General features: G+C 36.0%; 1 protein-coding gene across 6 annotated transcripts in view; it reads left to right on the top strand.

Annotated features, from left to right (window-relative positions):
• Nucleotides 1–26065, top strand: part of TCERG1 (transcription elongation regulator 1) — a 58064-nt gene that overhangs the window by 21924 nt on the left and 10075 nt on the right. For 5 of the 6 annotated variants that reach the window (XR_008528710.1, XM_054568227.1, XM_054568229.1 and 2 more), the window contains 9 exons: nucleotides 168–280; nucleotides 1003–1091; nucleotides 8112–8272; nucleotides 9478–9534; nucleotides 9685–9751; nucleotides 12250–12385; nucleotides 13199–13288; nucleotides 20244–20362; nucleotides 24838–24988. Coding sequence is in view for 5 of the 6 variants with exons in the window: in XM_054568227.1 (XP_054424202.1) it covers nucleotides 168–280; nucleotides 1003–1091; nucleotides 8112–8272; nucleotides 9478–9534; nucleotides 9685–9751; nucleotides 12250–12385; nucleotides 13199–13288; nucleotides 20244–20362; nucleotides 24838–24988 (983 nt within the window). In the remaining variant the exon portion in view is untranslated. Of the gene's footprint in view, nucleotides 1–167; nucleotides 281–1002; nucleotides 1092–8111; nucleotides 8273–9477; nucleotides 9535–9684; nucleotides 9752–10863; nucleotides 10915–12249; nucleotides 12386–13198; nucleotides 13289–20243; nucleotides 20363–24837; nucleotides 24989–26065 lie in introns of all 6 variants that reach the window. The other variant, XM_054568230.1, reaches the window with a different exon arrangement.

Raw genomic sequence — 26065 nt, 5'->3', positions numbered from 1 at the left:
AAGATGAGCGTTACATTATGTTCAAATTAATTGTATTACAAGGACGAACATTTTATTTATGTGGTTAGTAACTTCTAGTTATGGAATATCTTAATTGCTCACCTCTGGAAGTTTTTGGAAAATTACATCAAAAACATGGAGTGATACTATCTTAACTTTTTAAATAGAAAAATTAGAAGAGAAGATTAAAGAGCCAATGAAAGAACCTTCTGAAGAACCTTTGCCAATGGAGACAGAGGAGGAGGATCCTAAAGAAGAGCCAATAAAGGAGATCAAGGAGGTAAAGGGGCCCATGGAGCCAGGACTGGTTGATGGGTACACCTTACTTGTAACTGAAGATCCAGCTGAAAGAGTTTTAGATAATTGTTAAAAATTATCTGAAATTTTAGGGTTCTTTGACCTTTCTGATTGAGTTTTTCTTTTAAGTTTCATTAAATTACTTCTTATAGTAAATCAGGGCCCCTAGAAAGAAAGAGTCTTAGAGCTTGGACCTGATTTTCAACCTTCTGACTTACAGACTGGTACACGTTCAAACTACATTCATATTTGGGGAATTTTATCTGCCCTGGCATGGAGTGATTTCCATACAGCACTAAAAGAGCTGTGCCTTGTGGAAGCTTCCTTTTTGTTCAGTGAGGGAACCGTGATGGTCATGCTTTATTAGTAAGGAAGTTAGCAAAAAAAAGAAATGACCTTTAATGAAGAGGTCTTCTTTAATTTTGTGTACCCTATTCCCCATTCCGTTTCTAAGCCAGTCGTTAGTGAATCTGTAAGAGAGGACCACGTGCTGTTGCCAGGGTCTGGTATTGTGGCATTTGGCTTTGTCTAGAGGGCAAGAACTTGAACTTTATTAGAGGTTCCTACTCAGAGTCTTCCCTTCCTGTGTTAGTAACAGACTTGATGTTGGTTGCATTTTGAGGTGTTTGCAGTGATGCTTGTACTTGTGGCACATCCTGGTATACTTTTATGATACTAATTAAATAGGAGTAATATTTCCCATAGGAGCCCAAAGAAGAGGAGATGACTGAAGAAGAAAAGGCTGCCCAGAAGGCAAAGCCAGTAGCTACTACCCCTATTCCTGGTACTCCATGGTATGTATGTACTTGGTTTGATTAGGAAGTATGTATGTATATATTTATTTGCCATACCTTTTTTTACATGGTTTGTCCTATAGAGAGTACTTTTTTAAAAAAATGTGTGTCAAATAGATATTTTTATCTACTGAATATGTTGATTTTCGTTTGTTTTATTTTGGGTGTTCAAACCTAAAACTCAGTTGTTGTAGTGTCTTCCTTCATGGTGCTCTCTATCAAAGTTTCTTGTTCACAATTACAGACTTAAATCACTGCTAGATCCTGAACAATGGTTTATTGTTTAACGTTTTTAAAATTTGCTTTTGTATATGTAGGCACATATGAATTTGTTTCTAGGACTATGTAAAATTGTGTCTTTTTATCTAATTGTTGAATAGTCTACTTTTTCCTCTTTTGTTTGGTTCTTCCTTTTTTTTCTCTCCCCAGGTCAGTGCTTTCTCTCCTGTTCCTGCTACAGTTCATTTAATCTCTCTATAGTCCACACACTGCAATATGTAGACTTATAATCTGTAGTAGGGATTTTCAGCCTTTTCACCTTATGGCACACATGCCATAAACTAATTAATGAAATTCTGCAGCACACCAAAAAAATCATATTTTCTGCCCATCTAACAAAAAAAAAATTGGTATAATTTTGATTCATTCACACTAGATGGCTGTTGTGTTGTCTGTTATCTTTTTTATTTTTTTGATAATCAGATGAAAAGAGGTCAGCGCCCCTGACTAAATAGTCAGGTATTGCATGTTTTAAAAATTCTTGCAGCATACTAGTTAAAAATCGATGCTTTGTAGCTTACCCTCCAACTTGTTTTTCTTGCCTTTTCCTCATTTTTGTAATAGAAAAAGTAAGCATGTTTGTTTTATAGCGTCCCACAGTCTGGATTTTACATTTGCATCTCCATAATACTGTTTAGTAGAGGCCTCTATTTCTGAATTTTCTCTAAACTAGCAAGCAGATAAGGAGATGTGATCAGACTCAGGTTTAATCCTTTTGGCAAGGCTAGTTCATAAGTGATGATATGCCTTTTCCTTGGGGTGCATCTATGTGTTTCTTTGTGTGCTGTTAGCAACCGTTGCTTATTATTGTGGCTTAGATCGAGGAGTAAGTTTGCCATTCCCACTCCCTCCCTTCTCAGCCCCTCCATCAGTGGATGTTTGGTAGTGTCTAGAGACATTTTTTGCTTGTCTTAACTTGGAAGGTGTTGATAGCATCTAACATCTAGTGGGCAGAGATGCCAGAGATACTTCTGAACATCCTACCATGCACAGGGCAGCTCCGTACAAGAATTAATAAGTTGGCCCAAAGTGTCAGTGGTGCTGAACTTGCAAAACCTGGCCTAGATCTGTTAAATCATTAAGGGTTGAAAGTGGTGGTAATGTATCCCTGTCATTCCTTTCCCATTTATTACCTGGGGTGCTTAGAGAGGCTTCCCCTTACTCACATTGGTTACTTAGAGGTACAAATTGCATAGGAAAGAACGGATGTACCAGTTTTCAGAATAATGAGTTGGTTTGAGTGTTACAAATTCATAGATTTAAATATATTTAATGTTTTTATCCATTGGAATTAATACCCTTATTGATATTTACTTGTTTCATCTTTGGCTAGGTGTGAAGCCTCTTAGGGATGACTCTTGAAGGATTTTTTTGTTTCATTTTGTTTTGTTTTGTTTTGTTTTGTTTTTTGTTACAGCCCTGTCTTTGATACTTTCCTTGCTTTCTGCTCCAAGAAGTTCCTGGCTTATCTCCTGCATTTCCTGTCTTCAGACTTAGAGTTGGCTGTTTCTCCAGGGAGCCCTGGTTTCTTTTTGTGGGAAGTGGCACTTACAGGCCTTAGTGTGGGATCTAGAGGTAGTTGTTACTACTGAACTAGTCATTATTTTTTTTACCTCTGTGGTAGACCCAGATGGAAGATACACATACTACATTGAAAGATACATCATAAGTTCATGCCATTACCTTCATTCAGGTCTACTATAAGATTTTTACTGGAACTTAACATCTGTTTTCATTCTAACTGTTCATTTGCTTTTCACACTCAAGTCACAGAATAACAATACCAACAGTATCACTAACAGTGTCATTGGTAAAGACAGTTGAAGTCTTTTTTTCCCCCCAGTTATTTTTATGTTTAGGGTATATTATTCTAGGGTTGCATGGTAAAGTTGTGTTTTAAAGGCATTTGGAAGAGTTGTTTTCTCTGTAGTTATTTCACCAACTTGATACACAGGCTCATGTTAAAAAATAATTATGCAAAATAGTTACCTGATTCCAAAATCAAAGTTATGAAAACAGTCTGTATTCAAAGAATATATCCCTGGGTTTCTTAATGATACATGGGAGACTTTTTAAAAATATTTTTATCTATTTTTAGAGAGTCAGAAGGGGAAGGAGAAAGGGAAGGAGAACATCAATGTGAGAGAGAAATATCGATTGGGTTCCTCTTGAAGGCACCTTGACCAGGGACTGAACCTACAGCCCAGGCATGTGCCCTGACTGGGCATCAAACCAGTGACCTTGTGCTTTGTGGAATGATGCCCAACCAACTGAACTCTACCAGTCAGGTTGATATTTGGGAGACTTTTACAAGTATTACAGTTTCTCCCTATCGATTTTTTTGACATCATACATAAATTTTATAGTTTAATGAGACCAGATTTATTGATCTTTTTATTCATAGCTTACAGTTTTCTGTGTCTTTTTTAGGAAGCATTCACATTCCTTCTCCTGCCCCACCAAAAGCAACTGTATGTCTTTAGTGCTTTTACAATCCATCCAAATACAGTTCATCTTATGCCACTTTGTTTTTAGGACCTAAACTTTGTTTTAAGTTTTCACTAACTTAAAAAAACCCAAAGAGGATTTTCACTTTTAAGAAAAAAGGTGAAAAGCAAAAATAGCTTTCAGCGATCGATTTGCAGAAGTTCTTACAGAGACAGGGTGCACCTCCAGCAGCTAGGATGGCCCAGCCACGCTCTCTGCCTGGGAAATACAGTCAGCATCTCAGCAGCAGGCTGCTTACATAGCTTCAAACTGGGCGTCTGTGAGCATCTAGGCTTTACCTTGGTTTGTGTTGTGCACGTGGCAGGATGTGTCCTAAAGTATCAGAAGACCCTAAGAGAGTTTAAAAGGGCGTGACTCGTGAAACTGGATGTAATTCAGTGTTTCACTCATGGTGGACAAAATAAAGACATTGAGTATATCTTGAATTTTTGGTCTGAGGACACTTATATTTTTCCATAAAAATGAATGGTAATTGCTTCTTTGCTTTACCCAATTTCTGCTTACGAAGGTTTCCTAGGAATGTTCTGCTTTTGAATAGCAGAGAAAACTTGTATATGAAAGATAACCACTTGTCCAAGTTATTTTCCAAGTTTTATCAATGAAGGAATATTTTGTCAGTGTAACTTTTAATTCCAAATTTATTATTTTCTATTTCTTATAAAATGGGTAAGTGCTAACTTCGAGCGAAAAAGATTGTTCAGCTAAGACAGGGTATGCCACTTTATTTGGAGGATATAATTTTTATTAGTATATCTCTTGATATCTTCAAATGACTTTCTTTAGAGATAAGTTAAGCTAAATGTAAAACATGAAGTTTCATATTTCCCTTACCTGTGTTAGGAAATATTTTTTGGCATTTCACGGCATTGGTTTTACCTTTTTTTAAAGGTCACAGACCAATTGTAATTTTTTCCCCATTGCTTACTAGGATTACACCACACAGATTTAACCTGCATTTATTTTTATATTTTCATACAAAGTGTGGCCTGCCTATATGGGCCATTCTTTGTTTAACTGTAGTCTGTGTTGGATTTTAATGTATGAAAAATTTATCTTTGAACTTTTAGTCACTTTTATATTTACAAAGAGTGGCACAGACTGTTTATTTTTCAGCTGTGTTTCTGTAGTTATTTTTGTTTCGGTAGATTTTTACTCCAGAATTTTATTATGAGAAAATGGAAACATACAGAAACATTGAAAGAATGTTTCTAGAACAGTGAACACCATGTATTGACCACCTAGATTCTGTAGTTAATATTGTATTATATTTATTTTGTCTCTTATCTACCCATCCCTAAATGTATCTCCCCAGTCCTTTTTTCTTGGATACATTAAAAGTTGCACATATCAGTGCGCTTTACCCCTAGGCACTTTATCATGCATATTATTAGCAGATGTCAGTTGGGCGACGCAGTAATCCTTTGTCCGTAGTTTTTCTGTTAAATCTGAAATGACCTAACAGCTTCACACTCCACATTTACGTCTAATACCATGAGCGCTATATTGGCACACTCTGTGTTTTGAAGACAACATGAGTTATAGACTAGCATCTCCATCTTAAAGTAGTTACTGCTGTTAGTATAGATCAAACTAGAAAGTTTAGACTTCGTTTTCTTCCTCAATAAACGTGTAACAAGATGGCATAAGTGTCTCAGGATGGTTCTAATGGAAACTCTTAAAGAAGATTCTGCATTATGTATTTGGATGAAAATCTCAGCACTTGCCTCCCCCCATTCCCATGCTTTTAGAATTAAGGGCAGACAGAGGTCAAACTTAGAGCATTTTGTATTTTCTGGGATCCGTAAGCCTTAGTTTCTGGCTTGATTTCATAACAGAACAAAAAAGGTATCCAGTTCTATTTCCACAAAAGATTTTCATTTAGTATTACATTATATGCATACTTTTTTTTTATTTGTTATTGAAGTAGAATTGAAGCAGAGTAAGCTGTGCCTATTTAAAGTTCATCGCCACAGCAGAGTAAACGTTCCCGGTACCCCCGAAAGTTTTCTTGTGTCCCCTTTGTAGTCCGCTCCCCCCTTTTCCCTATCCCTAAGCATCTCTCTGACTTCTATTATAGATTACTTTTGGATTTTCTATAATTTTGTATCAGGAATCATACAGTATATACTTTTTCTGTATAGTTTCTTTTTTAAAAATATGACAGCTTTATGGAGATAATTCACACCCCATACAATTCACTGAAAAGTATACAACAACTTCATGATTTTTTTTATATTCACAGAATTGTGCAGCCATCACCATAATCCGTTTCAGACTGTTTACATGACCCCCGAAAGAAACCCTGGGGTCGTTAATAGTCACCCCCGTTTCCTGTCAGCATCAGGCACTAGTCTGCTTTCTGTCTAGATTTCTCTATTGTGGAATTCCACGTAAATGGCATCATATAATATATGGCCTTTTGTGACTGGCTTGTGTGATTTCTTTCACTGAGGAATAATAATTTTGAAATCTCATCCATGTTATTGAATATATCAGCGGTTTGCTCCTTTTTATTGTTGAGTAGCGTGCTGCTGTTGGGCTGTTCCAGAGTGTACCCATTCACCCTTTGACGCACCTGTGGGTTGTTTCTGACATTCAGCCCCCCTTCATTCCTAGATGTCTGCCTACTTCTCATAGCCCCAAAGTGGATATATCCCAAATTAATTACAACTACAGTTGCTGTGAACATTCTTGTCCAAGTCTTTGTGTAGACATGTGTTTTTCTCTAAGGTAAATAACTAGGAATGTAATGTCTGGATTATTTGATATATGTGCTTAACTTCCTAAGAAATTGCCCAATTGCTTTCCAAAGTAGTCCTACCATTTTGAAATTTCCCTCAGCATTATATGAGAGTTCCAGTTGCACCATCCTGTTTGCGGTTCACTAAGCTTCTTTAATATGTATGTCTTTTACTGAATTTGGAGGGGTTTTTTTGTTGTTTTGTGGGGTGTTTTTTGTTTGTTTGTTTGTTTTTGCCATTATGTCTTCAGATTTTTACTGCCTAGTGTCCCCTCCTTTCTGGGCCCCCAGTGCCATGTATGTGAGGTATTTTGATGGAGCCCCATAGGTCCCTTAGACTTTATCCCTGGGCTGTGTGCATTCAGCCCGGTCCTCAGAGGGGCTCAGTACTGATCTGTCTTCTGGTTCACTGCTAGCTTCCTGTATTACCACCATTCTGCCCTTGGGCCAATCCGGAGACATTTAATTTCTGTTGTATTTTCCATTTCTAAAATTTCTATTTTTTTTTTGTTTACATTTTCTGTTTCTTGTGCTGAGAGCTCTTATCATTTCATTCAAGTTTGTTTTTCTTTCTCATGAAGCCTAATTATAATGGGTGCTTTAAAGCCTTTGTCTTATTATTTCAGCAATAGGGGGTTTGATAATTTCAACGTCTAGGTCACATTGGGCTCGGCAGCTGTTGATTAACTTGATTTCTCACCAGAAAAGAGGTGGTTTCTCGGGAGTTTCAGCTGCCTGACACACTGCTGCCAGGTCCACTGTGTGACTAAGGGCAGAGGTTTGACAGAGGAGAAATGGGGCGTTTATACCTTTGTAGTTGCTTTCTAATTATGACTGTTCCCCCATGCATCTGTCTTTCTCTCTCTTTTTATTTTTTAAACTTTACAGAGTCCTCACATAATTGTGTAGGGTTTTTTTTTTCCCCTTCTATTTTGTTTGAGTTTCTGGTTGTAATTAACAGGAACAGTGAGCTGTACTGGGATACAGTGCCATAGCTCCATCAGTACTTCCCTTTATTTTTTATACCAGATACGATCAGATATAAAGGCTTTATAGAAGGTTGCATTTGAGTAATTCTGGTTTGGTAAGACATATTAAGAGGCATTATGTAACTGGGCACTGTGGTACGTTTTTGTAGTGTTAGAACTGAGTAATTGGCGTTATTAGTTGTTGCCATGAAACGTATCCTATGAGAGTTGAAAATGTAGCATTCTCAATTTGAGTCTGCCAGACCGAGTTCCTGAACATTTTAAACTGTGCTTACAGATTGCTTTGCTTTTCCTGGTTTTCTCAATGTTATGCTGCTGTTTTAACCTTAGCCAGTCGGCTCTCTTCCCCTAAAAGCCGTGTTTTGTTCTCTATAAATAACAATTAGTAATGTAAACATGTCCTTCCCCTACACCACCGCCATCCCTTTTGACAGAATGACAGTAAACTCTAGCTGTGAAATGTGTTCCGTAACATACGCTAATGGTATTTGAACCGACTCGTAGGTGTGTCGTCTGGACTGGCGACGAGCGGGTCTTCTTCTATAACCCCACCACCCGGCTCTCTATGTGGGACCGACCTGATGACCTCATTGGAAGGGCCGATGTTGACAAAATTATTCAGGAGCCCCCTCACAAAAGAGGATTGGAAGAAATGAGGAAACTAAGTGAGTTTCACATTAGGAGTATATCTCTAAAATTAACATTGATTTAATATTTCAACAGAAAGTGTGAGGTCATTTAGAAAAACTTTCTCTTTACAAGGAACATAGGAAACTTGAGGAATGGAAATTAGACTCTTACGCTAGTTTGACTTCAGTAGGAGAGAGATAAAAAATAGAGAATTTGGATGAAATTAGTGTTCTGTAAAATATTTATATAAGGAGTTTTTTTCCCTTCTTGTCTTTGTCAAGATTTCATGTCATATAGGATATGTTGGTACCACTGATGTTCTATGCTCACTGGTAATATTAAAAGGATCCTCAGTGAGCCTTTGAGCACCTCTTGTGACTACTTTCTGAAATAACCAAAACTGTATATTTTTAAAATATTTTATCATTTACTAAATTTGGTAAAATACAAAAAACAAGATTTTATGAAAATGCAGAAGCTTATTCGTTTTTTTAAACTAGGTGAAATTCAGGAACAGTAAGTTTTATGCCTGAGGCCATGGAGACACATAAACCTTATTAAGAGAGTATCTTTAATCTACCTTGTGTTCAGACAGCATTCCAGCATGTATATAATGAAGACAAATATTTGTAAATAATGTTTATTACAAATTTTTTATCAGTTTGCTTTTGTATTGATGTGATTATGTTTGGATAATCCCCCATTTGGTATAGACGCATGATAAATGAATCACTTAATATTGTACATATTTCAAATGAAGCAAATCCTAATACGTGTCATTTATAATAATTGAGAAATCTTCATGGATTGTATATATGTGATACTAACATTTTCTGCTTACAAGTGATTCCTAAATCAGTCAAACTTTGCTTATGTGGTACTAAAAATACTAGACACCAGCTTTTCCCCTTCAGCAGTATCTGTTGTGTAGCTATGATATTGCTAATACTGTATAACCACAATATTGAATCATGCTGAGAAAGTTTTACGAATCTGTTTTCAAATATTCAGTCCATTTATTTGATAAGAATGTGCATCAAAGAATCATTTCAAAATGAAGTATTTAATGTAAAAGGAGGCTTAATAGAGGAGGTACCAAATTACTATGCTCTGTTTAATGTCTCATAAAGGAGTGCATGTTATGGGATGGAGATTTTATATAAAAAGTAACTTTTTAAAAGAAGATTGTGTAATATATGCATATAACTACTCATCCTAATACTTGAAATTTCTTTGCCAGGGCACCCAACCCCGACAATGTTGTCCATCCAAAAGTGGCAGTTCTCTATGAGTGCAAGTAAGTGAATTAACTGTGAATTGCAGCTTTTTTGTAGTAACTCTTAAAGCAAGTATTCTGGTGTTGGTTAGCAAAGGGATTCACACTTAAATATTTCAATTGTTCGCTTATTTATATTCTGACAGAGGTAAATTAAATTTTGTCTTACAGTTAAAGAAGAACATGAATTAATGGAAGAACTTAATGAAGATGAACCAGTTAAAGCCAAAAAACGGAAGTAAGTAATACAGTTTATGTAATTCAGGTAGATTGTATCTTTTAAAAGTTGATTAGGTCATAGTCAGTCCGTGAGTGTGGACAGTAAATGAGTATGTGGTTAGGAGACGGGAGTGATGATTGCTCTCCTAGGCCTGATACTTGAAAGCGTTACTTTTAGATTGTAGAAATGGTGTCCCTTCTGTTCTGTTGCTAGGTTTGCAGAAGATTTGGTTATTCAGTTAGGTATTATGAATCCAAATGACAGTTTAGGAGTTAGATGATAAATTATTTTCAGATATTCATTAAACCTGGATTTTATAAAAAGTAAATTTTCTTCCTAAAATAGATCCCAACAGCTACCATTCCAGATAGCTCATAAATACAGGCACATAGTTCTCTCTTTTTACATACCTGTCACTTCCCTAGTCCTTGAATCTGTGTCATTTTGCCTGGTGAGGAGTAAACCCATGAGCTTAGAAAGTATTCTGAGAGAAAGAAGCTGTTATTAGGTGGGGGCGTTAGCGTGGCCAGTGCTCTGGAGTTGGGTAAAATATGAGCATTACTAATTGTGAGGGGGAGGAAGGCTGGGATGGAGAGTGTTTGTGTGTGAGTGCGGTGGGGAGAATGGGACCGTTATTTAGCAGCGAAAAAAGGAAGTTTGAAGACATTAGGAACTGGTTTATCATAGTTCTTATCTGCACAGGACAGATTGAATGCAGCTAAATTATGGGAAAGAAAAACCCAGTAAGATAGCCCCTAAACAAGGGTTTTGTTGTTGTTTTTTAATGTCTTTATTGGCCACAATGTTACAGAAATTAAAATATTAAAAAAGAGAGTCACTCATAAGAAACCACAGTAAATAGCTATTTTCAATTTTGCAGTTGACTTTTTAGTTCTTGACCAAGTGTATAAGTATTTTTTTTAATTGTAATCAACTGATTTTGTGTTTGGTTTGTGTTTTTTTTTTTTAATCTAGAATAAGAAATTTGTTTTCTTAATTATTATAAATGACTGTATTCATTCTGTTTATGTACCATAATTTTGGATGTTCTACAATGTTAAACTTGTAGGTTGTTTTTAATTGTTTGTTCTTATAGACAACTCTGTAAGGTTTTTAACTGCTTTTATCAGGAGAATGTCAAAGAAGTCCTTTATGTGGATTGCCCGAGCTTCTCTATTTAGGTACAAAGCTAAAAGCCTGTTTTTCCTGGCTTAGTTTTTCTTTATTTCTTTTATTGAGATAGATAGTGATAGTTTGTATTGTGACATTTTTATTTAGTATAATTCTGTAAAGGTTATTTGTTTTTTGTTATATTTCTTGGATGTCTTTTAACTATTTAAATAGTTCTTAAGTAAATTATGATAAGAGGGTATATTGTTTGGCAAATTGCTTTTACCTGTTTGTTTTGTGCATATCTTAGGTCACAGACTATCTCGCTAAGTTCCTGCAGGTCACGGATTATGTCTTCTATTTTTTTTTAATTCATTCCCTACATTTTTAATTACCTCTCATCATACTTGTCAGTTAGCCTTAGTTTCATTTAAATTTCCTGGGCTACCTTCACTTTTGAATTTTCTAATGTTCTGTGTTCCTAATTCCCTTAAGTATATGAAGGTAATATGAACCACTTTTGTTTTTATACTTAGCAGATCATATAGAAGAAGGAAGATCTGCTCAAACACAAAATGTTATTGAATTAATTTTTTTTGATTATTCAGATAAATGAGCCTTCTTCATAGTGTAGATGTTTGAGAGGATACTCAGTGTCCTGTTCACAATCTCACTTGAGTACCATACAGCAGCAGGGTTGCCCTTAGCCCTGAGGTGCGTTTTTGGAGGAACAAGAAATAGTTTAGTCACTGATGAACAGTTCTAATTCCACCTAACTACTCCTGGGCCTATGTTGCTCTCTGGGACCTGTTCTTCAACTTAACTCTCAACTTACCACCCAGAAAGTGAGTAAAAAAAATGTCAGGTAGGTAAGGTATATATCGCACATACCACTTGGCCAAATTTGTAGATATTTTAATTTTGTTTTCAAAATAAATATTTGAGATGACTAAGACACCAATTTTTTATTAGAGTTTAAAAATATGCGTTTATAATTAAAACATTTTGGACAGTACTGTTTTTCCTATATCATCTCAAGACCTAAAAATTATATTCTGTGCTGTGTAATTCTAACACATAAGAGTTTTACTGCAATGTGAGATGTTTTTAATTTTTTTTAAATAAGGTAGTTCATTTTGTGTATCATCTAGTGCCAAGGAGAATAAAAGTATGTATTTTTTTTCCTACAATTTAGCCATTGTAACATCATTAGAACCTTATTATAACTTAATTATTATAAAAGTTGCTCATCCCCTAGAGTTCATTTGATACCCTCAATATAATTTGTTTTTGACCAAAATTTGCTGCTCAGTAGTGAGTCTTGAATATTCCATTTATTTTAAGATTTTAATAAGATTTCTTATTAATATTTTGTCAGTTGATGCCTTATATTTTATTTTTTATAGGCGAGACGATAATAAAGACATTGATTCAGACAAAGAGGCTGCAATGGAAGCTGAAATTAAAGCTGCCCGAGAAAGGGCCATTGTCCCTCTGGAGGCCCGAATGAAGCAGTTCAAGGACATGCTGCTAGAGAGAGGGGTCAGAAAACAATCTTTGGGGGAGATATTTCTGTTTTGTATAAGTAATATAAATATGTCTTGCTAAAAGGTCAAATCTAAGGTTAGTGCTCATGTTGTGGGGGGGGACAAGGGAAGCCTATCAAATGATTTTATCTTTTCAGACAGCCTTTTTCTTGGCTAATTTTATCATGTTTAACTTAATGCCATTTACTATCCCTTTAAATACAAATAACATTAACATTTATTGGGTCGTTAAATTTTGGTGAGTAATGTAAGACGAATATTAACATTGCAGAATGGCGGAGTACTCGGAATAGGTAAGGTATATACGATTCTTCCTTTAATATCTTCAGAATGGCTTTTGATTAAAGGAGAACTGATACTTTATAATCTTACTATTAATGAAGCTTAATTGAGAAGGGGTTTCTTTTGGTTATTTCACAGACTCATTTCAATAAGTAAAGTTGTTCCATTTTAAACCACAACATTGTTCACAAGATTGGAGCAAGCATGGGAAAATCAAAATACAAATCTTCAAGGCTTTTTCTGATGTACTGATTCTTGAAATGTCACACAGTAGTGGTTATTTTAATGAGTAATTAGGTGTGTGTTATTTCTATATAATATAGAAATGTTCAGAGCCAATTAGTGTGGAAATTTGCTATTGCTCACCTCCTACTGCTCGTCATTTATTAGTGATGGAAACTTCAGGATGGTTTTTATTATGTCTCCTTTTTAAGCAGATGTCCTGTAGATTTCAAGCAAAATTATATGACCTTTATGTTTTTAGAGCCAACTTAATCATGAAGGCAATGCATTTTTTATTTTAAAGGTGTCTGCTTTTTCAACATGGGAGAAGGAGTTGCACAAGATAGTTTTTGATCCTCGGTACTTACTTCTCAACCCTAAAGAGAGAAAACAGGTAAAAGGAAAATAACGTTACTTAAGAAATGTTTATCATGTGCCAATATAAACTTTTCTTTTTTCCTTTTCCTAACACAGTACTTTAAAAAACACACGGTCCTATCTTAGAACACAGTCGTCCTTCCTCTGTGTGGGCGTTGCTGCTGCAGAAGTGCTTGGATATCTTTGCCCTTGTGGACATAGCTGTTGCCTCATGAACATTTTATTCTTATGCTTTGTACACACGGAGATTATATCTTAGAAGGTTTAAAAATTCATTTCAAATGCATTATTAATTTGAAAATGATGCAAATTTGGGGTGGAAAATAGTAAAACACAGATGGATAAAAAGGGAAAAAAGACTACTTAAAATCTACCTAACAGATAGGGCCAGCATTGAACAATTTGGTTTATAGCCTTTCTGACAGTACGTACCCAATATATGTGTGTGTGCATGGACACACGTGTGTCTTGTGGATAGAAAAATACTCAAGGCATGTTTATGTCTCACACATACTATACACACAAAGTCCAATATCTGAGTGGCATCTCTTAAAATGTCTTTTTACCATAAGCTTAGAAAAATGATGCTTCGGGGTCTCTGCTGAGCTAGAGTTGCTTTGTTGCCATTTATCCTCGTGATGATTCAATAACACCTACCATCTCTCGGTGATTGCTTCTTCCTCTAAAGCATTGCACACTTCCAACTTATATAATTATTGAATTACCTGTTTTGCCTCTCCACTGAACCCTATGAAATGGTGAGTATGTTGAATCACTTGCTATAGGGCTGTTGAGATACAGAATTTCATTTGGTAACAACAGTGTCCATCTTCCATGTTTTTAACTTAATTGTTGGAATAATTCTGTGCACAGTTTGTGTCATTCTGCATGTAGGTCTAATTGACACTTTTTATGAAAAGAGGAAATTTACATTTACATGTCTTTAGAAAGACATGACATTCCAAATATCTTTTCATCATCGGCATTTCAAGCCCAGTATATAAAAAAGAAGAGAAAAACACGAATGATTTGTGTGTGATGGTCGCAGTCTCGCCTGAGTTCATAGCCCTGTTTTGACAAGGCTGTAAATTGACCTTAATTCCTTAGCTGTCCCCACTATACATTTCAAGTCTGTCAGCAAATCTACCTCTCAAAACTTTTCGAAATCCAACCTCTTCACTGTTTTCCCCACTAATACTATAATTCAAGCCACTATGATCAACTGTCATCGTCTGTGTAGCCCCTGATTGATCTCCGTGTTCCCTTCCAGTTTTGCTCCTCCAGAGTCAAGTTCTTCTTCCACACAGCAGCTAGGCTAATTTTGAAGATTAAATGGTAAATTAGGCAGTGTTCCCTTGCTTAAAGTCTGTGTAGTACTTCCATTTTGTTTAGGAGAAAAGGAAATTCTTTATATGGCCTATCAGATTCTACGTACACTTAATACCTGCATACTTCTTGAAGCCCTTTTCTGAAGTTTATTTATTCCAGCCACAGTGGCCTTGATATGGTTGAACAAGGCAGTCAGGCAAATTCTGCTACTTTCTATTCCCTCTGCCTAGAATGTATTTCCCCTAGTGTTTGCATAGCAGGCGTGTCATTTCACTCAGGGACCCAACTTCCTCCTGATTAACCTACCTCTTTGCCTTCTTTACTATCTCCATAGCATTCATAGCTCTTATTGTCTAAAATTATGTCTTTCCCTTCTGTAGAATACAAATTTTGTGAGGGGAGGAACTTTGTCTTATGCATTGCTCTAAGTGTAATTCCTAGAGCAGTGCTTAACTTAAATATCATTGAAGACTTTAAAATTTTTATGATTTCACTGAAGAATATTTGTGGCACTGAGTGTTATAGTTTCTGACTGAGTGAAATTACAAGTATATATTGAGAACTTAAATCTTTCTGAAGTTTGGAAATGTTTTGAAGATTTTCCTTTTTTTTTTTGAGAGAGGGAAAGGGAGGGAGAGAAACATCAATCGGTTGCCTCTCACATGCCCCAACCGGGGACCAGGACTACAACCCCAGCGTGTGCCCTGACTGGGAATCAAACCAGCGACCTTTCAGTTCTCAGGACCTTTTGGTCGCAGGTCTGTGCTCAACCCACTGAGTTGCATCAGCCAGGGCAGGTTCGGAAACATTTGTAAGCTGATGCTGTTACTTCCTTACTAGAGTTATAGTTAAAAAGAGAAAGTGTTAAGCACTGTTTCATTTTAAAGATTGATCGATTGATTTTTAGAGAGAGGGAGAGAAGCATCAGTGTGTAATTGCATTTCACATGCCCCCTACTGGTGATTTGGCCTGCAACCCAGGCATGTGCCCTACACTGGGAATTGAACCAGCGACCGTTTGGTTCTCAGGCTGGCACTCAGTCCATTGAACCACACCAGCCAGGGCACATTGTTCCATCTTATATAAAAACTCTACTTAAATGTTCTCATGCCTAAGTAGAAGTCTTTTGTTATTGTACAACTCAAGTGTAAGAAATGGAAGGAGTTGATATTTGGGTGTAATACATATATTTTTCAGTACTTTGTGTGAAATATTCTATTGGGAGTATAAAATCAAGAAGCCAATTAAGTGCAAGATTACATATTTGCACATGATAACCTCATATCTGAAATTTGTGCTTTGATTTTAAAAAATTTAATTTTCATTGAAAATGCCTCAATGTAAAATTACATCTTTCAGTTTTTTTAGTTATCTGTAGAATATATATATAATACACACACATCATTATAAAAGATGTGTTTTATATAATTGTTACCATAAATTTTAACTTACGATCTTTCTTGTTTTTGATAAAAGTTTACTTAAGGGATCAGAAATTTTTTTATTTGTTGTGACACATTACAGTATGTGGCATTTTTCAAAATAACTGACCATTTCCATGCAGGATGTTAAGCTTTGACATAGGGAGGGGTTATGCTAACATTTCAACAATTAAAACTATTTTCATATAGTGTACATTATTGAGAGCTTTTTAAGATTGACAGTGTTGGAGTGTGGTAATACGTTACCAATATACCAGTAATTACTCACGATTGTCAACTGTTTGTCTAGGCCACTGTTCACCTTATCAGTATCAAATTATAAATTGAGTTATATTGATGTGAGAATCAAATAATGGAGACCTGTTCAAAAGGAAAAACTATTCTATACACTGAATACTTGGACAACAATGTGTACATTATTTTCCCACACCAACCAGTTCTCCCAACACTAGCTGAGTGTTCTGCAATTAAATTGAATTCTGACACTGTTTACCAAGAATTGGCATCAGATCTCACAGATCAGGCGCTCAGTCCTACAAGAGTGACCCTACTTTGGACACTAGTGACACATCATAGGTCACCAGCTTACCCACACTGCTGTTTAACGCAGCTGTTTCAGGGGTTCCCATGACCCTCCCTTCAAGTTTGTTAATTTGCTGTAAGAACTCAGGGAAATGTTGCCTTTTGTTTACTGGCTTATTTTGTAATAAAGGATATGGTAAGGGTACAGGGTGAACAGCAGATGATGAGATACAAAGGACAAGGTCTGTCCCTATAGAGTTGAGGTGTGCCACCCTCCCAGCACGTGGGTGTGTTCACTAGCCAGGAGGTCAGGAGCTCTCTGAATCACCTTTTGGTGAGGATTCTTATGGAGGCTTGATTACATAGGCACGATTGATTAAATCATTGTCCATTGTTGATTAAGTTCAGTCTCTAGCTCCTCCCCGCTCCCACAAGTTGAGGGTGGACTGAAGGTTCCATCCGTCTAACCTCATGGCCATTGCCAGCCCCCATCCTGTGGTTATCTAAAGGCTTCCCAAAATCCCTTCATTGACATAAATTTAGTTATGATGGGAAGGGGCTTGTTATGAATAATGAAGGACTATTTTTTTCACCTTTATCCATTTCAGGAACAGGACAAAAACCAGATAGCTTAGGACATTACAGGGTGTTTTAGGACCACTTCAGGAGCTCAGACAGACCAAACTTACATATTTTCCTATTGTATCCCAATGTCACACCAATATTTTATAAACTTAAATTGTCAAGAAAAATACACATACAGAAAAGTTGGAAAATCATATGGGAAATTTCACAAAGTGAACACACCATGTAATCGCCTAGCTCAGGAAGTGAAGACAGTCATATAAGATGACTAAGTTCTAGAAATCTGTACAGTGTATTGCCTGTATTGACAGTACTGTGTTGTATACTAAGAATGTTGCTGAGAGGGTATCTCTTAAGTGTTCCTATCAACCACAGTAATAAAAAGGGCAGGAGGAACCTTCGGGAGGTGACGGGAGTGCTTATGTCACAGCCTGTGGTGATGCTTTCACAGGCATGTATGTATTTCGAAACTCCTCAAGTGACATATGTACAGCTTTTTGTAGGTCAGTTATACTTCAGTAAGGTGGCTGTAAGAAAAAGAAAAAAATGGAATATTACCAGCACCCCGGAAGCTGCCTTCCTTCAAGGATTAAACAGTATACTTCTTTAGTAGTATATATTTTTTTGATTATGCCTATAAAAGTGAGCTTAACTAGGAATTGTTTTTAAAACTTAACTTTTGTAACATTTTGTTCACAACTTAATGTTATAAGAAAATAACTGCTTAAAATAGAGAGCATAAAGACCAGTGTATTGAGAAGTATGAATAAATAATTAGGAGGAACTTGGAAGTGTAACAGAACTAATTTTCTATGAGATGTCCTTCTCAGGGAATGATTCCTAACCTTGGTGTGGGATGTGAAGTTTTCCAAAAGAAACTTTTTAATACCTTTTTATAAGGGGGGAAGTATATACTGAGGAAGGAAAAAGAGATTGGAAACAACTCACTCTCTCCTATCAGCGTGCAAGTACTTCATGGTTTTCTGCAGCGCTGTATTTAGAAGGACTGGTGAGGTAATTACAGATATTTCTGCATAGGTGTTGAAGATTGGTGGGTACATAGAGTCTGATCTGGAAAGATGCCCAAGATATTTTAAAGAAAAAATTTTTTCTCTTTTCCAAAGATAAACGTGTGTACATATTTAAAGAGCCAAATAATTCTATAAGATATGTTAGGAAAAATATTAGAGTATTGCCCCAGTTTTGTCTTCCTGAAGGCATTCCAGAGCCTTCTGACTTGCTTCAGTCTGGACTGGTTTCCCTCTGCACCTGATGTACCGCTGTCATTTCTGAGGATGACAGCTTTTTACTGTTGTCTTGGGGGATTTCCTTCCTCTCGCTGGTTTTTTCTTTTGTTTGTTTGTCTTTGTTTTGTTTTGGAGGATGTGTAGGGAGACTTTACCTTCATACATTGCCTTTTTTTTTTTCTTGGTTTACTCCCTTTTGATGTGTTCCATTCTTACAGTTGCTTCTTGAGAGAACATGCATAGAAAATAAATAGTTGGGCCCTTGTATATTTAAAAATGTGTTTATTGTATACTAATTTGAAATTGTTTGACTAGATTGGAAATGTTTTCCTTCAGGATTTTGAAGCCGTTGTTCCACTTCTAGCTTTGGTGGTGTTTTTGACCTGTTCCTTTGTGTACAGACCTGTTCGTTCATTAAGCGTGTAGCCTCTTTCCTTAGTCCTTTGTGTTCTGAAGTTTCATGGTGATTATGTGCCCTGATGGAAAGACCTATTGTACTGGGCACGTGCTGGCTCTTTCAATATGGAAGCACCATCTCTCTCAATTTTGGGAGATTTTCTTGCATTACTTTTTTGATTTGCTTCCAACTTTTGTATCATCCTGGGCTTGTCCCCAAAGTTTCTTACCTTTTATTTTTTCTACCTCTGCCAATTGTTTGAACTTTGTGGATGATTTTTTTCACCTTTATTGTCTAACTCTTCAATTAGATATTTTAATTTCTTCTGTCATGTTTTAGTTTCTAGGAGTTATTTGTTGAGTTATTCTTGTTTTACCGTTTCAGTATCTTAATTTTGAGGTGGCTTACGATTTTTTCCTTCTTTTTTCCTTCCTTTTTAGGGCATTTATCCAGTGACTTTAATAAAAGTAGGTAGCTTCTTTATAAATTCTTGGTCTTTAAGAGAAATAATTTGTTTAATTCCTTTGTTTTCTTCACTGCTGGTTTAGGGTCAGCTTTCTCATGTCTGCCAGATCCTTTACTGATTGTCCATTCCCTTTTCAACTTCCAGAGTTATTGTTTCTCTTTGTCGCATCTCCTTTTTGTTGTTTCTTTAGAAAAGAAATCCCTCTACGGTCATTTTATTAGTGTTTTTAGAAGGCAGGAAATAAGGAAATATATATGCATTTTCGTTATCTTTGACTATAAATTATTAAGTGGGAAGCCCCCAGCTGGGTAGCTCATTTGGTTAGAGCGTCATCCCGATATGCCGAGGTTGCAGGTTTGATCCCTGGTCAGGCCAATACAGGAATCAACCAATGAATGTACAAATGGGTGTTAACAACAAATCAATGTCTGTCTGTTTGGCTTTCTGTTTCTTCTTCTTCTCTTTCTATCCCCTCCCCTCTCTCCTTCCTCTCAATAAATAAAAATTTAAAAAAAAAAGTTAATCAGGGAAAAATAGATGTAAAGCTTAGTTATTTTGGTGAAAATTGTGTCTTAAAGAGAAGCAGAGAAATAAACTTAAATATGAATTTCATATTAATGTTTTTTCTGGAATGGTTTTGGTAGGATTGTGATTTCTCTTGAACATTTCTAAATTGCTTGAAATTTTAAAAATAAATATGTATTCAATATGTAATCAGGGGAAATAAAAATTACAGAGGCTTTTAACTCTTTTCTGTTCTGGAAGCCTAAGCAGAAGGTTGTATGCTTTTGTAATACTGTCAGCTGGAGCTTTAAAGTGAGACTTGCTTTAGATAATCTGCACATCCTTGAGTTACCTTTATTTTTCTTATTATAGATTGGGCAGAGATAATGACTTATTTTTTTTTTATAGATTCCATAATTTGGTAGTTAAATTACCTATATGAATGACTAACTTGTCAAATTGGTTTATTTTCATGATAGGTATTTGATCAGTATGTAAAGACCAGGGCAGAGGAAGAACGTAGGGAAAAGAAAAACAAAATAATGCAAGCCAAGGAAGATTTCAAAAAAATGATGGAAGAAGCAAAATTTAATCCGAGGTATGTTGGTTCATTACTGCCAACTTTGAAAATATGTGTGTGTTTTCTCCTTAGGTCAGTTAAAAAGTTTTATATGTATATGTGTGTGTGTGTGTATATATGTGTATAAATGTGTATATATACATTTATATGTATATACATATGTATATATGAGGTCTTTTGGAGGTTTGGATATGATCATTGATTTCTGTTTTTCTAATCTTCATTCTTAATCTGTGTTCCGTAGAGCATCCCCAGTGCTCTGTGAGAGGCATTGATTTTTAGAACGAGACATTTGTTTTAAATGTTTCCCTCTGGGAACAAGTTTTCTTCTCTAGAAACTAGTAAATCATGGAAAAATCTACCCCTGTCTTAAAGTTTTATACATAGTAAATTGCAGAACAGGGATATTATTTTGATTGAAGTGGTAAAGGACCTTGCAGTTTTCTAAGTGTCTAGATTATAGTTTTGTCTAATTTTTTTGATTGTTAATATGTATTGAATATATGTAGTGGGCTGAAGAAAATAAGGCATTTAAAGTTATGTACCTAATATCATAATAACAGTAATAGCATCAGTTATTGGGTATTTTTTGTGCACTTCAAGATATAGGTATACATATGCACCTAAAGTGCTTGTGTGTATAAATGTACACACATATATATTATCTCATTCAATCTTTAAAAAAGCCACTGTACCCCTATCATACCTATTTCACAGATAAGGAGAGTAAAGCAAGCAAATTAAGTAACTTGCCTGCGTGAATGTGGGATTTCAACCAGACTCCAGTGTTAACACCAGGCAGTCAAGGCTGGGAGAATTACTTTCCTTTTTTGCCTTAGTTGTGGTAGTAAGTGGCTGTGAACACCCCAGAACATGGAGAATTTCTGAAACTACATGGTAGACTCATGGAGTCTCTGGGTTAAGTAGCACTTTTTACAAAAGTTCATCTTGTTTAAACAGTTCTTTCTGTCAGTGGAGCTATGTTTGAGAAAGTATATTTGGTATTATAACTTTATATTTGAAATACGAAGAGAAACCTGCTGTGACGTTAATACAGATTTCAGAAAATAAAGCCAATAGAGGATTGGTGGCTATGGAGAATGTAAGTCTTCAAGGGGTGTTAGATTTTCAAACTCTGCAGTGGTGCTCGGGCTTTCTCTCAGTCCAAAGGGTGAGCTTGAATTCATGGATGACAGTATTTGATACTGGGTTGTAAAGGACATTTTTAGAGGTAGTTGAGGAAATTTGAATATGGATTGTTATTACATGATATTAGAGAATTAGTACTTTTATTGAGTGTTGTGGCGGTGGAAAAAAACTATCTCTGGAGATACACACTGAAATATTTATAGATGAAGGCTCACGGTGTCTACAGCTTATTTTCAAATGATTCAACAAAACGTAACTATTAAAACCCTTTTATGGATCTGGGAATAATTGAGACTCCAAAGGTGTTTTCCTTTTGTGGATTTAACAGATTAAGTCTTGCTGTGTCTCAGTACCCCCTGATGTTCTCTTGGAACAACTAGAATTGTTAGCGTGATCCGAATTACGCAGGTTATTTCAGAAAACAGTCATCAGGCACATAACTGGAAGTCCCTTTAGCATTTGGGGCATTGTGCTGTATGTATTGCTATATCAATACATTTAATGCTAGTCTAGAGATTAGAACCAGTTTTGGTAAGTAGCAGAAAATAAGGAGGAATAACTTAAAATTGAGAAAATACTATCCGCTGACCTAAATTTCTCTTCGAATTAGGAAAAAACTACTATGACAAAAACTCTTTAATAGAGTTTGTAGATATAAGGCACTGGAATTTTTTCCAAGGGAAAGAATGACTGGGGAGAATTACTTTAACTTCAGTACCTGTCTCTTCTTCGTCTTTTTTCTTTTTTCTTTTTAATGTAAATTTCAGGTTAACTCCTAACCACTGTATTCTTTGTAATCCTTTACCACCCACCAAATACCCACTCACATCTCAACCCACCCCCACAAAAAGGATTCTTCTACCATGTCTTTTTTATAGTAGTGCTTTTGGAGTTAAGAGATGAGTCAAATAAAAACATTTCTGTGGGAACTTTATGCTAAAATTTCATTTTAGTCTGCTCTGGTAAAACAATTATTTTACTTATTAAAAATAATATAAATAAGTGTAAAATAATTGAATTCACATTTTTACATCTTAATTTTACATTTTTAAAAAGTTTTTTTCCTTAATCATATATTACTTTTTCTGTCCTAAAATTTATAAAGTGAGGTGTTTAATTTATCATGAAAATAAAACAGATTGAATGGATTACATGTGATGCCTTTCCTGGGATACACTTTTACCTTAGAATTTGATTATGCTTACATATCCATTTTCAAGGCAGCTTTGTGATATATCCTGTTGTTTAAATTATTGAATTAATGAAATTAGATATTGCAAATAATATCAGTTGCATATAAAAGATTATTAGACTCTGACTTTGGTTATTAGCAAAACTTAAAAATAACAAGTATTAGCTATGAATGGTATTCCTAATCTTCAGTTGATATTTTAAATTCTGAAGTTAACCAGCCAGTTTTTTTCTTTATAATTAAAGCCTGTAATCTGTTTAATTTGTTTGATTTTTTTTGTTTGTTTCTTTTTTGTTTGTTTTTTGTCTAAAAACTTGCTGAATATGGGAGTGTTTATTATATGAATGAATGAATGATTATGTAAGTTAAAAGTTTCAAATACAAAAACATATCCAAATATTTGAAAGTTTTGCAGATGCTTTTATTCACAAGGAAACTTCTTTTTTTGTATCTTTCCTCATTAGCTCTCATACATCTCATCTTTGTATTTGGCCTGCTTTGTGTTTGCTGAGCTTTTTGGATCTATACATTGATGTCTGTGTTCTCTTTTGATTGATAATTATTACTGCTCTAACTTCTAGTTATTGATGCTTTATTCTACTATCTCTACTTTTGTGTTAAACCTATCAAGTGATTCTGTCAGTTTCTTTTTTATATTTTCCATATCTCTGCTCAAACTTCCTATTTGTTCATGGACTGTGTTTTCAGTTCTTTGAACCAATTTTTCTTGAATTTTTTTCAGTGTAATTAATTAGTTTTAAACTACTTGCCTGCCTAGAACAACATCTGGGTATCTTGGGGTCAGTGTCTTGGTTTTTAAGTTTTATTCTGTGGATCAAGTGTTTCTTTGTATGTGTAGTTATTTTTAATTGAATATTGGAAACTCTGAATAATGGTTAGAGACTCGAGTCTCTTCCTCTGAAGACTGTGAATTCTTGTTTTAGCAGGCAGTTCTCATGACAGTAATTTTAGGTTTGATTTTATGCTTTGTTAGTGTGGATCTCAGAAACTGGAAGGTATTTCTCTTAACCGTCCAACTTTGTCTCCTTTGTGGATCTTTGATCTTTGTTGTCCTAATACTGTCCTCCCCACCCCACCCTGGGAACTTCTCAGTCTCTAGTGTCTCTCCTTTGCTTCTAACTGTGTAGCAACTTGGTATAGGCAGAGGCCTTTTTTTCTCTTGTACAGCTTTTCTTTTTCTTTTTTTTTCCTCCTCCCTTGGTCTCTCTTTTGCTTCTAACCATGAAGCAACTTGGTACAGGTAGTAGCCTTTTTATGCTTTCACAGCTTTCTTTTTTTTTTTTTAAACAATTTTTTAAAAGATTTTATTTTTTTAGAGAGGGGAAGGGAGGGAGAAAGAGAGGGAGAGAAACATCAATGTGTGGTTGCCTCTTACGCACCCCCCCACCGGGGGCCTGGCCTGCATCCCAGGCATGTGCCCTGACTGGGGATCGAACTGGCAACCCTTTGCTTCACGGGCTGGCACTCAATCCACTGAGCCATACCAGCCAGGGCTGCTCTTGTACAGCTTGGCCTTGCCTCTGGACTCATGGGGAATCAGGCCTACGTGCTGTTCTTCAGGGGCACCATCTCTATAGCTTCTTCCTCTAGCATTTTAGCATCCAAACTCCGATCTTTGCTGCTTCTAGCTCATTGGGACCATTGTACTCTGCTTGGATACTAGTCCTCTGCACCTTGGGAAATTGTCCCAATGCAGAGGGCAGTGGGGCTTACCTCAGTTTTACTTTACTTGTTTGTCGTCTACTGCTTGAAATCAGTTGTCTTATATATTTTGTCCTGCTTCATAGTTGCTTCTGGAAGGAGAGCTAATTCAATAAGAGGTATTCCACCATGGCTAAAGCAGGGTTCAGCCTCATCCTGGGGCAGAACTAGATACACTCTTAAGTCTCTTAAAGCACATACATCCCTTGCTCTCTGGCGTGTGGACCCTCCCACCACCATTCTGATAGTAAACAAATCCCTAACCACATTGCCTTTAGACTCCTCTCTGTAGCTCATTGTTCACTGTTAGAGCAGAGGTTGGGACTCAGTGTCTCTTTAGCACTCATTTTTGCTGGAAAAATGACTGCGATATCTTTCTACAAGCAGAAATAGCTCTACCAAAGCTAGCACACTTGCCATTTTGTTACAGAGCTACTTTTAGTGAATTTGCAGCCAAGCATGCTAAAGACTCAAGATTCAAAGCAATTGAAAAGATGAAAGATCGAGAAGCCTTGTTTAATGAATTTGTGGCAGCTGCAAGGAAGAAAGAGAAAGAAGATTCGAAGACCAGAGGTGAGAAGGTAAGATGGTTTTGGTTCCAGTGTTGACTGATGGGAGCGTGGAAAGGAAGGGTCTGAGTTGGTGCGTGGAAAGGAAGGGTCTGAGTTGGTGCTGTTTCTAACCTTATTCGTCAGCATAAATAACAGGAACCACAGTGACTGATTAGCTTTCTAAGGTAACTTTTATAATTGTTTTTATGTATATATTCTATCACTTTACTTCTATAATCCTTATTTTAGTAACCTCACTAAAGTACATAGGTTTGCTTTAAATGTTAATAATACTGAGGTGCCCAGGAAACTCAGAACTGGCTGTTCGGCCTGTCTGTTCACTGGCCAGTGAAGTGTCTGCTAGGATTTCAAGAGTCTTTATAGGTGGTAACATTTAAGTTTCAAAGCTTCTTTATCTTTTTTTGCCCTCTAAAAGCATTTTGGTGACTTTATAATCTTTTAGTAAACATACCTTACATATAAATTATTGCTTATCAGAATTAAAGGTCAGCTATTAAAGATTAATGAGATCCAAATGTCATTTGGAAGCAGTGTCAGGAGCGGAGAGGAGCTCAGCACTGGGGGGCGGGCGGGGGGCAGGGGAGGCAGCAGCGCCAGGGAGGTGTGGGCCGCCAAGATATGCACCCCTGCTCCGTGGCGTCCCTGTTTGCTCGCGATGGAGAACCTCTGAAGCCTAATCATTCTTGACATTTAAAATTGCCTCTTGTTCCAGGAAGTTAAACTGTTACAAGTTCTATTAAATGTTAGGGAAGTAATACTACTTTTGTTAGGAAGAAAGCCTCTTTCATTGAAAATAGCAACAGCATTAGATGAAATAGCTTTTGTCAGAAATATCTGAAATTAGGCCTCAAATGTAGATTTTTTTCCGGAGCTATTTCAGTATTAACATTTTTTTGTGTGTAAAATGATTATGCTTTTCAGAGGAAGCGTGCAAAATTACATTCTACTTAAACATTTTATGTGTTGTGGCAGAAACATGTTAATTATTTGCTACTTTTGATTTTTAGTAATAACTTTTGATTAGAGAAAACCAAGTAAATAAATGATTGATACTGTATGATTTGTATGATTGCTTTTATACAAGTC

The sequence above is a fragment of the Pteronotus mesoamericanus genome, unplaced genomic scaffold (assembly GCF_021234165.1).
Source record: "Pteronotus mesoamericanus isolate MK-2021 breed Mesoamerican mustached bat unplaced genomic scaffold, CSHL_Meso_final contig_2, whole genome shotgun sequence".
In the NCBI taxonomy this organism is placed as follows: domain Eukaryota; kingdom Metazoa; phylum Chordata; class Mammalia; order Chiroptera; family Mormoopidae; genus Pteronotus; species Pteronotus mesoamericanus.
The sequence above is the reverse complement of the archived record's forward strand: the minus strand, read 5'-3'. Positions and strand labels throughout refer to the sequence as shown.